Source organism: Solanum lycopersicum, chromosome 6 (assembly GCF_036512215.1).
Source record: "Solanum lycopersicum chromosome 6, SLM_r2.1".
NCBI classification, from domain to species: domain Eukaryota; kingdom Viridiplantae; phylum Streptophyta; class Magnoliopsida; order Solanales; family Solanaceae; genus Solanum; species Solanum lycopersicum.
Window position 1 is genome coordinate 37,697,246 of NC_090805.1, and position 13,861 is coordinate 37,711,106.

A 13,861-nucleotide genomic window follows, 5' to 3' on the forward strand; every position below is an offset into this window, starting at 1 on the left:
AGTCAATTTAATCAATCACAACCCAATTCACATCAAGATCAAACATAGGGTCAAGGATCATACTCTTCAATTTAGACCAAACCATCACAAATTATCAAAATCGAGTTAATATACATGTTAATATATTCTTTATACCCTAAATAAATCATAAAAAACTCAGTTCATAACATCAAATTCGTAATTGAATGAAACCCACTTGAAAACTCAACTTTTGGAAATACTTTGATGGAGCTCTTTGACTAAAGAAGTCTCAAAGGTGAATTAGATCTCATACCTTAAAGTTTGATGAATATTTGATGGTGAAATCGTTCCTTTACAGCCCAAAAACCTCCCCCTATCTTGTATTCAATGGTGTCTTCCAATAGAGAGAGAAAGAATAAAGAAGGAAGAGAGTTTATTTTGTGAGATATGTTTGGACTAATGAGGGTAGGATATCTTTATATTATGGATTAATTAACTTAATTAAGTTCCCTTACACCCCTAATTAATCACCTAAACCCCTAACTAATTAAAAACCAACTTTAAAATGTGTAGGAAAGTTGCAGGCCCATCTATGAGACCTCGACCGACGGGTCGTTGGTCCATCGACGTCCAGGCCTCCCTTCCGCGCTGCACAGCTGTCGTTTTTGTCAGAGACTATGCAATTGGGGTTCTTCATCAAAAATTCTAAGTGTTGGTCGACAGTTGGCAACGACGTCCCACCGACCCACACATGGATCGTCGACTGTGTCTCATGGTTACACACTGCCCAGGCAGTGTTGACACCAACGTGCAAGGGTCCTCCTCAAAGGCCATTGATTGGTCCTTGGGGAGTCATACCCGTACGTTTCGACCATGAATAATCTTAAACACCTGTTAACTACCCTTCCATCCATATTCATAGATTTTCGATTCCTAAAACTAGTAAATAGTCTAAGGTACGCTAGTACCCCTTAGAACTAGTTTCGGAACGTCACGGACGTTCTTGGACATTTTGGTGCCTAAACTTCCTAAATGACCTATATTCATTAAACTATGTCTTAAAACAGTGGTTAGACCCCACGACACCTATTTTAGGCTTTAAAACTCTTCTGAGATTTTTGAAATATTATAGTTGATAATAAGAAATGAGTGAAGACGCAAATTGGAGATCACCATCACGACACGGAAGATGAATTGAATGTTTGGTTGTGAAACATTTTTTAAGAGGTAGGACTCTCTATACCCTCCACGTCACGGAAAGGGGGGTGACTAACTGAAATATGATATTCTAAAACACCTATGTGATGCGGACATGGGCATTTCCGATAACACCCAGTAAAACTAGTAAGACTAAACTAGGGCATAACATAAATAGACCTATTTGGGGTTTAATATAATGATTAGAGTCATAAAATAACCTCTGGTACTAGGTATAAATGTTTTTGGGTTTAAGATTCAAGGTATGACCCCCTAAGGACCAACCAAGTGTCCTTGAGGAGGATCCTGAGGCAGCCCCAAAAACTTGCCAAAATTGCTTTGACCTATGTATGGGCACCCATGAGTTGTGGGTGGACCTAACGCCCAATAGTTGGGGGTCGTGGATAGAGGCTAGACCTCTCGTGTTTACCCAATAATCTCTGCCCCATCCATGCTCATGAAGGACAGTTTGTGGACCCACCCGCGGTTCATGGGTGGGGGTTTCATGAGTCAAGGCTATAATGGTCGTTTAATTTTTAAGTTGGGAATTAAGGAAGGGGATTAGGGTTAATTAAGTAATTAAGGTCATTTAAATACTAATTAAGACGTATATAAATACTTAATAACCCCTAAACTAAGTCAACTAGTTCATTCTCTCAAGACCTCAAAATAAACTCCTTCCCTCCCAAATATTCTCTCACTAAAACCTCTATTTAAAAATACAAACTTGAAGAGTAGGGCTCAAGAACTCATATTCCCCACTCAAGTGCTTGACTAAATCTTCAATCAAGGTATGGCAGTCTTGATTCATGGATAGCTTTCTTCCATGAAGCCATCAAACTCTCAATTTCAAATTTGGGAATTCTCCAAAACCTAGGGTTTTAAATCTAAGTCGTGAATTCACTCTAAAAATGATTTCAATGTGTCAATTGCTTTATATTATGACCAATTTGATGAATTATCACTATTGTCGTGATACATTATCCAAGAATCTATGAATTTCCCTACTTCCCCTATTTTGTGAAATTGAATCTTAAAGTGTGGTTGATGATTGATATGGGTGAATTATGATTGAATTATGCATGTAGAAGTTAATCTAATTGATGTTTACATCTATATATAAGGAAGTGATACAAGATGTAAATTATGAATTTGTGATCTAGGGTTTTTGGAGGGCTATGAGTGAGAACATATACATGACTATGAGAATTATGCATGTGCTTTATGAATGTTTTGAGAAGTATGTTTCTATGTTATGAAACAATTGTGGTATTATTGAAATGTCATTCTCACATATACCCTTATACATTATCATGTTTTTAAAAGGCGGGGGTGTGAGGCAAGGCTTTTATACAGTGCGGGATGAGGCATAAGCCTCGAGACGCATGCGTAAGTCCCATGGATCTATAGGGCGTAGTCTCATGTATATTCAAATTTATAGTTTTATTACTAATAAAATAAGAAAAATAAACCTTTTAATGATTTATGATTTTTATTTGAGATAAGTATTAATAGTCAATAATGAAGAAAAAAAGTGTTATAACTAATATTCGAGAAATATTATTAAACCAATAATAAAAATATGATTTAAAGCAAAATAAAATAAAAAATAAAAATGCTCAGGCGTAAATTTTTACGCACATGAGTTACGTGTTTATATTTAGGCTTACGCCTCTAATTTTAGGACTTACGCCTTATGGATCAACATTTTTAATTTACGCCCAGGGCATTTTTGGTACGCCCCGTCCCGAAACTCGTCTAAAAACATTGTACATGACTATGCATGCAACGTCTAAGATTATTATAGTCTTGATGTGCTGCATGAAAGGTCATTGTCATGAACACATAATCAACAATATGCGAAAGATTTATTCACATATTAATGATTCTAAGGTGGAAAGGCTAATTCACAGCTATCAAATCTATGTGCTATCATGATACTATGTTGGCTTTGGTGCTAGGAAATCCTACCATGAATAAGAACTTAAGTAAAGTACTAACATGTCATGCTTAGTACAAAGTGGATGAAGTTATGAGATGAAAACTTATACGTCAGTTAGTTTGGATTTACTTTACAGATTCCTTATATATCAGTTAGTTCGGGTTTCCAACACGATTATCTCATGAGATAGAAACGTTATACCTCAGATACTACAGGTTTCTAGAAGCAATATCCCTATTTCTTAACTATGTACCCACATGGGTCTTTATCTAGTTGATCCATTTAAAAGATCATACATGTGGTTCTACCTTAGGCAAGTAGGACACCTCTTTGGTGTGGGGGAAAGATAATGGAGTCCATGTATCTCACATGATCTGTGTCCGTTAAGGCTATTTTTCCCCATATAAGAATTTGAACTATGACAAGAACATGAATATGAACTATCACTATTGACTTCTCAAGGGGCTCTACTTGGTGTGGATGGGGTATGGGACTTCATTCATACATGCCACAAGTGGACTTTGTGACGGGTTGTGGTGTAGTTCTCTTATGCTATTAAGACTTATGATTTATGCATGCTTAATATAAATTGTCACTATGAGTAATTTTCCTTGATATGAGCTTTTGAACATGAATGTTTCCTTATTTCTGAGTATTGACTATGATAGGGTCCAAGTGGGATATGTATGGCTGTGGTGGCCTAAAAGTAATACTCAGTATGAGTGGTATTATGGGATGCCATTCATACATTGAACAAGTATAACTTAGGGTTACTTAAGAAATTGTTTTATTAGGTGATAATGAATTGCAGGATGAATATGTTTATGATTTGTGTCTAACACTAAAGGTGCATAATGATTTTCAAACTCGGTGAATGCATGATTTTCAACTGATATGTCCTTTTTAGTATGTTTTCAATGATTTTATGCATGGCTATCATACTTGGTGCATTTTTGTGCTAACTCATATTTCTTTAACATTTTTCACAAAGTGTAGGCTTTGGCGTTTGAGGTGATATTCCTTATTGTCTAAAGCTTGGATTGATTCTCTCCAAATCTTGTGATGAGTCCTTAAGTGAGAGAGGTGAGCGAGATTCACGGAGAGTGGCGAGCGAGATTCAGGGGAGTGAGGTGAATGACGAAGTGTTTGTTACGAATTAGAATTAAATAAAACTATGGTTGTAACATTTATTTTGCATTAATGGTTCACTATCTTATACATTTTTCCTTAAGAATTATGGACCTAGCCTTTACCCACAATTAAATTAATTATTTAATGAGATAGCCATCAATTAAATAATTTAGTTAAGCTTATAATTTAAAATTTATGGAAAGGGTCTTATGAAAGAGAGAGAACTAGTTCTTAAAATAACCGAACGGGTCATTACAAAAATATTAATGGTAAAATGAGTTTTTCCATAAGAAATTTAATTGAGTGATTTTATAAAGAAAAAATCCTAGGTTGTGTGACTTTTATTGATATAAAACAAATATTAATGCATGAGTTCCCTACAAAATTTCATTGGTAAGTGATATTTTGAGATATTTATACTTTGAAAGTCATAGGACTAATCCCAAACGAAGAGTATCACTAATAATTTGTACTACTACAATATTTCAGTGGTCGTAAATGGGTGTGGGGTGGGTTAATGTCCCAAGGATCAATAAAAGGGCAACTTTCACATATAGCAAACAAAAAATTCATAATTGTATGCTATATCAAAGTTTGCATAATTACGCTCCATAACAAACATAAAAATGTATAGACCGCTATACATATACAATTGTATAATTTGCTGGTCTAAATTGTATAATTCGTTAGCCTAAATTGTATAATTTGCTGGCATATTTAGCTGCAATTGTATAATTGCTTTGCATACAGTTGAATCGAATTAAAATGTATGTATATTGCATATTTATAAGTGTATAGCAAGAAGATATATGTTTTTCTCTCGCTTTATACAAAAACAGAAACACAATGTATACACTTCTGTTGTATAAAGCTAGAGAAAATTGTATTTCACTGCAATTGTATAATTCGCAATTGTATAATTCCTTGGCCTTTTTCTCTGCAATATTTGAAGTAAAATGTTTGTAAATTGTATAATTAAGTGTATAACACAAAGATATATATTTTTGCATGTGCATATACAATTTTCTCTCGCTTTATACAAAATAGAAACAGAATTATACACTTCTGTGTATAAAGCGAGAGAGGCGAGCGAGAATGGAGAGTGGTGAGCGAGATTTTTGGGAGAGAGACGCTGGCAAATATTAGCTAACGTTTACTATGGAGCACAATTAAATCAAACCCTAGCTATTCCATTTATTTTAGGTTATTAGTTTGCTATTACATACAATTTTTCCTTAGTAAAATCAAATGTATTTACCGTAAAAGGTTGCATTAAATTTAACTTTTTAATTTGTAATGCATTTCCAAAAAATAATTAGTCATAGAAATTATAAGTTTTTCTCTAATTTCAACGAACACATTAAAGTATTTTATTTAAGTTTTTAAATTTTGTATTTGGTTATTTTTAATAAATGTTGAAATTTTTATTTCCATTATAGTTATTTATTAAAGCATTAACTAATCAAGTTAATTTTTTTATTATATAAGTTTTATACCAAATTATATGAATATCAATCTAAGTGAAGAATCTATGTATATTTAAAATTGTAAGTATATTAATACAGTTTTTCATTTCAAGTTAAATGATAGATTTCTTTTAAATCTGAGAAAGTGACATTCTTTATTTAGTTATTGTAAAAAAATAAATGATAGATTTCTTTTTATATAAGAAAGCGAAAATTTTGATTTAGTTACTATGAAGAAATTGAATGATTTTGGTACATAATTAATGAACCATTATATTCAAAATGGCTAATACTAATTGATAAATGTTATTTAGTATATTAAATGATTTACCTATTTTCCATTAAATTTACAGATTTATTTATCATAAATCAGAGTTTGACTATCAATTGATTTTAAATTTACTACTATGATTTTTAATATGAAGAAAAGATTACATTAAATTGCAATATTTTGCTTGAAATTTAAATATTATGGTGAGTAAATTTTCAATTTATGTGTATATAAAGTGATGATAATTTGATTTTTTGTAAGTCATATTTTTTTTAAACAATTGATCAATAATCTAGTATGAGTAAGAAAACAGCAGGAAATCAAAAAATTCTATTAGAAAAAATAAAAAAAGAAGTTGATCGATACACCACATTTTCTAAACGTCGTTGTAAGAGATTGTGATGTCCATCTTGGAGTGGTTCTTTCTTCTCCATCTTGTAAACCGTGTTCATTTGTTCATCCAACTCCACATTAATCATATTATAAACCCCACAAAAGATTTAGATCTATGTGCACAAATTGGTGTTGTAAAGGCACGTAACAAGGTAATTCAAACCAACGACACGCCAAATGAATTTGATATAAGAGAAAATGTTGTAAAAGAAAAAAATGTGTTCTATAGAGAAAATGAATAATGCTAGAGTATCACCAGTGGGAGTGCATGGACCAATTAAATGCGCAATAAATAACCAAATTGGAAGCTTTGTTTAATACCACTGAGGATTTCTTAAATATCCAAGTGAAGCAGGCAGAAAAATAGAGTTTTGTCCTCCTTACATTCTCTACCAAAAGGATGGACATAATTGATATTTCTATTTCATAAATATCATCTTTAGATAATATCTTTTATCAAAGCTCTATGCAACTAAATAAAATTTAGGGGTCGTTTGGTACATTATATAAGAGTAATGTAAAATAGGGTGTATTAGTAATTCTTGCACTAATAGTGCTTGCATTAGTTATGCAAGCATTATTTCTTATACATTGTTTGGTTTGATGTAATAGAAATAACAAATATTGAATAATTTCTATTAGAAAATATAGGTTTAGAAGTATACCCTTCACACTTTATTTACTTGTAAACTTCCTTTGCAACAAAGTACTTTGCTAAAACATCAAAAAAAATCTTTGTTAAAACATCATTAACTCTTCTTCTTTCTTTCTTTTTTCAAAAATAATATTAAATAGTTGTACTATTGCATCAAAATCTTTTTGTGAAAAATTGACAAATAATTTTTTTATCAAGATTATCGTCAGAATAGTAAAAAAGATTGATTAAGTTACATTGAAATTAGATTATTTTTTTCAAAGAAAAAAGATACTTAAGAGGCCATAAAGCCAATTAAGACACCATAAAATTAAAATACACCATAAATCAAATTAAAATAAAAATAAAAATTATGACTACAAAGAAAATAAAAAGGCTTTAAGGATAGTTTTGCAATTATTTAATCTAATGCAAGTGTTAAAATGTTGTGTATTACTAATACCTAGAATTCCTTGGTATTAGTGTTACAAGTTAATACGCAATAGAGAGTATAACTAATGTTTGCATTAGTTATAGATGGCATGAGAAAGTGTACCAAACAAGTATTACTAATACATACACCTAATGCATGTATATATATACTAGAGAAAAAGACATAAATACACCATCGAAGTTGTCCCATATTTGCATAAAGACACCTAAACTTTCAAAGTGCCCTATCACCCCACTACACAACTATATATCGTTGTAAATGAGTCATTTTTACCCATTCCCTCGTCTGGATTGTTTACACGCACGTTAGGCGCGTCATGGATCAGTTTTCACTTTCATTGACCAGTTTAAAAGTGTCACATGTCATTTTCTTTCTTTATTATTAATTATTTAATCAATTTATGTCATCTTACCCAATTTAAACCCAAAATAGATGTGGTAGCCCTAATATTTTGATTTTTATAACAAGAACTATGTTGCTTCAGATTTCAAAGGTGTGACACCTGAGTTGATTGACACTCGTTATGCTATTTTAGTTTTGGTTATTCCAAGTGCAAATGATGATTGGAGCCATAATGAGATGGAGATAGTGGAAGTAGTTGCTGATCAGGTGGTTGTGGCCCTATCCCATGCGATTGTTCTTGAAGAGTTAATGAGGGAGAAACTAGAAGCGAGGAACGATTTGCTGCAACAGGCTAAGGAGAATGCTGTGAAGGCAAGCCAGACAAGGTATTCGTTTCAGAAGGTAATGAACAATGGGATGAGACGACCAATGCACTCGATTTTGGGTTTGCTTTCCATACTTCAAGATGAGAACACAAGCACTAATCAGAAGATTATTATCGACACAATTGTGAGAATAAGCACCGTTCTGTTAAACTTAATAAATGATGCAATGGATATACCTAACAAATACGAAGGGAGATTCCCAGTAAAAATGATGCCGTTTCAGTTGCATTCACTTATCAGAGAGGCTTCTTGTCTAGTTAAGTGCTTGTGTGTTTATAAGGGCTTTGGATTTTCCATGGATGTTCCAAGTTCTTTACCTAATCTGGTGATGGGTGATGAGAAGAGAACCTAGTCGACTTTTCTTCAAAAGATAAGGGTCGGGTCGGGTTAATTCTATCCTAGGGAGTGAGCAACACGTGCATGACGTAGACGAGGGAATGGGTAAAAATGACCCATTTACAATGATATATAGTTGTTTAGTGGGGTGATAGGACACTTTTAAAATTTAGGTGTCTTTATGAAAATATGGAACAACTTCGATGGTGTATTTATGTCTTTACACTCTACCAAAATGATCCCTTAGTATTTTGTCTCCTACATCTTAAGTCTCGTAATATTGTAATATGAGTTTGAACAATGCACACTTTAACTCGTCAATTTTTGAGTGTTTTGTAAAATATATTTAAAGCACATCATATCAAAACAGTTATTTTGAAAAATAAAGAAAATTAATATATGTGAATAAAAATCACTCTATGTAAGGACCCGATCCGTTATTACTAAAAGGGCATTTTGCTCAGAGTCCCAAAGGTCCTTAAGTGTGGTACAAATTTTAAATTTGAGAACACGATATTTTTTTTGTCTTCTTAAATTATGAGTCATGTCCATAATGAAGGTTTCTAGCTATAGCAGTACCGCTATAGCATTCTGAGTTTTGTTGTAGTGGGACGTCGAATTTATGCAACCTAATTAATGTGTTGTCTTTCAGTTTCCTCCCACTTTTGAAAGGAGAAAATCGATGAGGACTTCTCCAAAAATATTGCTAAGGCACAGGGTCAAGGGAGTAATGAAGAAAAAGTAGTATCGCGCAAGTAGGTAAAAATCTAAGGATTTCCAATGCTTGCTCATCATAGCTTGCTCCCTCTGAGTAAAATTCATGAGCAAGGTTCATTAGTTATTGCTTAGAAAATAATGATATGTATGAATTATAACTTGGCAAGTAAATTTCCCTTTTTTCTGTTTGAGAGATATACCGAATTCATGAAATAGCTCTTATAGTCCTATTATCGGTTAAATCTAATATCCAACAAAACGGTTATGTTTTTTTAAAAGTTTTTCTTATATTTCTTACTTCAAAGCATTTGATCATATTTCATGATTTCCATGTCATGGTTTCATAATGTCCTTAAATTTTTTAAAAAATGATCATGCCTACATGTTTAAGTCATTCATGCAGTCATGTCTATTTTATGCATATTGCCCCATGATCAGTACATTTCATATAGTAAAATATACTTGTGTCTACATTATCTCGCTAATGTAGGGTCTGACACTTCTATCTCTCACCCCCATGGCTAGGTTTCTCTTCTGGATTCTATGATTTTTGTGAGCCCTCATGTTTCAATGACCAAGATAAATTACTTTTTCATGTCTTTTCTGTAGCTTTTGGATGATGTACGTGGTGCATGGGTTACTTTCCAACCAATTTTTTTAAATGTTCAAATGGCTTATCGAGACTTATGATTAGACTTCCACTTTTTCAAGATCTTTTATGAAATAAAACTATGACTTTGAACTCTTTGAGCTGATATACCCCTCGTTATAAAAGTGGCTCATATATGCCCTTACCGTTATATAAACGGCTCACATATACCCCTGCCGTTACAAAATAGCTCACATATACCCTTTATTTAACGGAAATTAAAAAATTAGTTTTAAATTTATATTTGTTACTTCTAATTTTTTTCAAAAAATTATTTAGTTGTATATATGATTCTTTTATCAAAGTTCAAGGTACATTTTAATTTTTTTCATACATAAATTATTTTTTGACTTCTTTTATTATAATTATTTGAGTTTCTTATTCTTATTTTGTTTTTTCTTTCATTCCTTAGTTTAAAGAAGAAAAAATTAAACTATTTTTTTTTTGTGTATTGTAATTTAATTTCGTATTCGAAGAAAAAATTTGGTCATCTATAATAAGTTTTACAAGAATATTAGTGAAATATAAGTAAATTTGATTATCAAAATAATAATTATAAATTAGCCATTAAAACAAAAAAAAGTCAAAAAAAATGTTTGACAAGGATTAAATTTACTCATATGGGATTATATTTTTTAGAAAAAAATAATAAAAATTTAGATTAAAATTATTATTTTTTTCATATCCGTTAGAGGAAAAGGGTATATGTGGGCCATTTGTTTACAAGTAGGGGTATATATGAGCCACTTTTATAATGAGGGGTATATCAACTCTAAATGACAAAGTTGAGGGGTATATCAGACCTTTTTCCCTTACTTCTATCATCTTGTATAATATATGTTAAGTGGCTTGTGCAGAGACTCTTGGGGTCGTATACAACATGTTTAGTCAAGGGTGTACTTTGGAATTTTAACACCCCATATTCAAAATAGATAAAAATATCCAAAATTTCAGATTTGCACGTGCCAGCAACATAGCCAACTATGGACTATCAGTTGACTCTGTCGATTGCCCAGCTAACTCACAGTTCTCAATTGGAACGATGGTTGACCAGTACAGACCGTCAGTCGACTTATCTTCCGTCAATCAAATCCGTCGATTGACAAGCTAACTTCCAGTTCTCAGTCGCAAACGACGGTCGACCAGTATGGATTGTCAGTTGACTTACAGTTCGTCAGCCAACTCCGTCGATTGATCAGCTTACTTCCAGTTCTCAGTCACGAACGACGGTCGAAAAGTACAAATCGTCACTCGACTTATGATCCGTCAGTTGAATCCATCGATTCGCTAGCTGACTTTCAGATCTCAGTCACAAACGACGGTCGCCTAGTACGGACCGTCCGTCGATTTATGGTTCGTCAGTGATTCCGACAACAGTTAATTCAGTGGTTTTTTGGTCTTCTCCTAGTTCATTAATCCCTAGGATACGTCGTTTAAACCCTAAATCATGAGATTTTAGTTAGTTTAAGCTTAAAAATATAACTAAAACTTAGATAATTTAAATCATTAATCAAAACTTAGAAGCAAGAGATGAGAAAAAGGTCAAGAACCCTAGTTCAAGAATGCAACAAGGTTCCATTAGTTCTAGCCCCGAAATCTAAAGATTTCTCCGTGAATTTCATCACCAGGTATATGGGATTTCACTAGTGGGTTCCTTTCACCCATTGGGTCCCCAGATATCAGTCAGATTCTTGATTCACTTATCATGATTAGATCTAGGGTTTCTAGAACTTTAGTAGATTATCATGAATTAGTTAATTTATATTCCAAATCAGGTTACCATGTTATTACTCAGATTATTGCATTAATTTCAAAACCCTAGCTCTGTATTTCTATAGATCTTGAATTACACATGTTAGACCAGATATTTCAGTTACTTCAGATATACATGCTTCAATTATTAATGCATCATTATCAGAATAATTGTTGCATTCTCAGTTTGCATGTTCAGTTTTGAGCTATCCAGTATTTACAGAAATTCAGTCATAATATGTTAATCACTTAATGCATTGGGAGTAGCATATATCAAGTTGGACTAGGGTTCAGCGTACCCAAATAATCCTAGAACTACTAGCCAAGTAGGTTGTAAATCCCCTCTGTGGGTATCAGTTTAGTGATCACGCCAGCATACCTTTATACCTTTGGCATGGTATATTGGGTCCTCTCGATGGGGCATATACATCGGACTCTACATTTAGCTCATGTGATTTTATTATCGGTTATTAGTAGCTCCCACAATTCAGTCATGCTCTATTGCATCGACCATATTTACAGTTCAGCTAGTATTCAGATGCAGCATGTTATAAATTTGGTCATTACATCCAGTTAGCTTAGAATTCAGTATATCATGTCCAGAATATTATACTTGCTTTTGTGCTTGTTCAGTTATGTTTTAATTCAGGTTTATTTTATCCTACATGCTCATTACCTTCCAAGTACGGACACATATGTGTGCTACATCTTCTCGTGATGTAGGTTAAGGTTCTAAGCATCCAGATCATGCTTAGATCGATTCTCGATCTCCAATTCAGCAGAATCACTGGTGAGTCCTCATTCTCCGAGGACAAAGTCATGAGTCTATTTTCAGTATTTTTAGTCATTTAGTTTTAGTTTCTGCTAGACTTAGCTGGGGCTTGTCCCAACATTTCTAGTCAGTTAGAGGCTATTTTTAAACATAGTTAGTTCTAGCTTAGTATTGAGTTAATAACTTCTTTATATTAGACTCATCACTTTTCAAATATCTCAGTTATAGTATATGGATATTCCCCATCTTTTCATTTTAATTATATTATCTTTAGTATGCTCATTCATGATCATGCCAGCAGCGTTAGTTTGGGATCACTTGTGGTCCTAAGTCCCGTGTCCGTGTCTCGGGGGTAGCTCGGGGCATGCATGTTCTTTACAGATAACTTAGTATCTCATTCCACATTCATGTGAATTATTCAATCACTTGTTTACTTTTAGACATATTATGCACTGCTACCACATTCACTTTAGGAAATGAAGCGATTTCAATGGGGCATGTTTCATGACTGATTTCATCCAATATATATTATTTTACCTTAGTCATTATTATATCATCAATAGTGCATTGAGAGTCAAACACAATGTATTATCTATATAAAGGCTTGTTACGTTATTTATAAATTGATGGGACTTAAATTTAACATCTTTCATCATGGTGCACCTAGACAGAATTATGATATCTTACCCTCCTGGTACGATAAAACTTGAATCCATGGTCTTAGCCTTTTGGTCTGATTAGACATGAATCTATTATCTTACCCTTTTAGTTTAGGTCATAAATCGATGGGACTTGAACCCAAAATTTTATCATGGTAGTGCATCAAGGCTCTAATTCATGTGTGCAAAACTGAGATTGTTGATTTTTTTGTAATCAACATTATTAGTATTAATAGTTATAGCTAAAAAGGATGCATACCTTCTATTCAAATACCTACAAATAATTGGTGATTTTCCGTTAATGTATAGCATAGCAAAGCTAACGATTTCACAAAATCCTTGCAAACATAACAATTTGTACCAGCAAGTGTTTCCACTAAATGCATGTTGTTAAAATATTGAGTCTACAGATATAAATTTGTGGAATTTCTTAACTTCCACTTTCTTCAAGTGTTGTGAGAAGTGAGGTGGAGGCGTGGGGATGGGAGTCAAAATCTTTGGAACCTCCTTTTCCTTCCCCTTATTAACACTACTAGTCTTTTTTTTTTTACATCAGTTGGAGACTTTTAGCTATCTATTGTTTCTCATCAACCTCTGCTCTTTCTTTAGTTGTTATACCCAACACTAAAATCTGCAACAACCTCTCCATTTTTATCAAGCAACAACTGTTTTGGGATGCACATCAACTTAATTTTTACTTCTATAGTGACTATCATGCAATGATTGTCGTTTTCTACAGCATCACTACATAAACTACAAGCCTTTCCTTGATTAGAGATGCAGAAAGTTGCTCCATTTG

At 32.9% G+C, this 13,861-nt stretch overlaps 1 protein-coding gene and 1 long non-coding RNA gene across 2 annotated transcripts in view; both read left to right on the forward strand.

Annotated features, from left to right (window-relative positions):
- LOC109120429 (uncharacterized) overlaps positions 1-4,334 on the forward strand; it is a 48,843-nt gene extending 44,509 nt beyond the window's left edge. Inside the window, exon 2 of the long non-coding RNA XR_002027865.3 lies at positions 4,097-4,334. This is a non-coding gene — a long non-coding RNA (uncharacterized lncRNA). The remainder of the gene's footprint in view (positions 1-4,096) is intronic.
- Positions 4,335-5,326: 992 nt separating this feature from the next.
- On the forward strand, positions 5,327-8,925 carry LOC101267612 (protein EIN4). The gene is made up of 2 exons (XM_069299706.1): positions 5,327-5,336; positions 7,934-8,925. Exons 1-2 carry the CDS (start codon positions 5,327-5,329, stop codon positions 8,527-8,529), a joined length of 606 nt encoding a protein of 201 aa, XP_069155807.1. The 3' UTR covers positions 8,530-8,925.
- Positions 8,926-13,861: the final 4,936 nt, after the last annotated feature.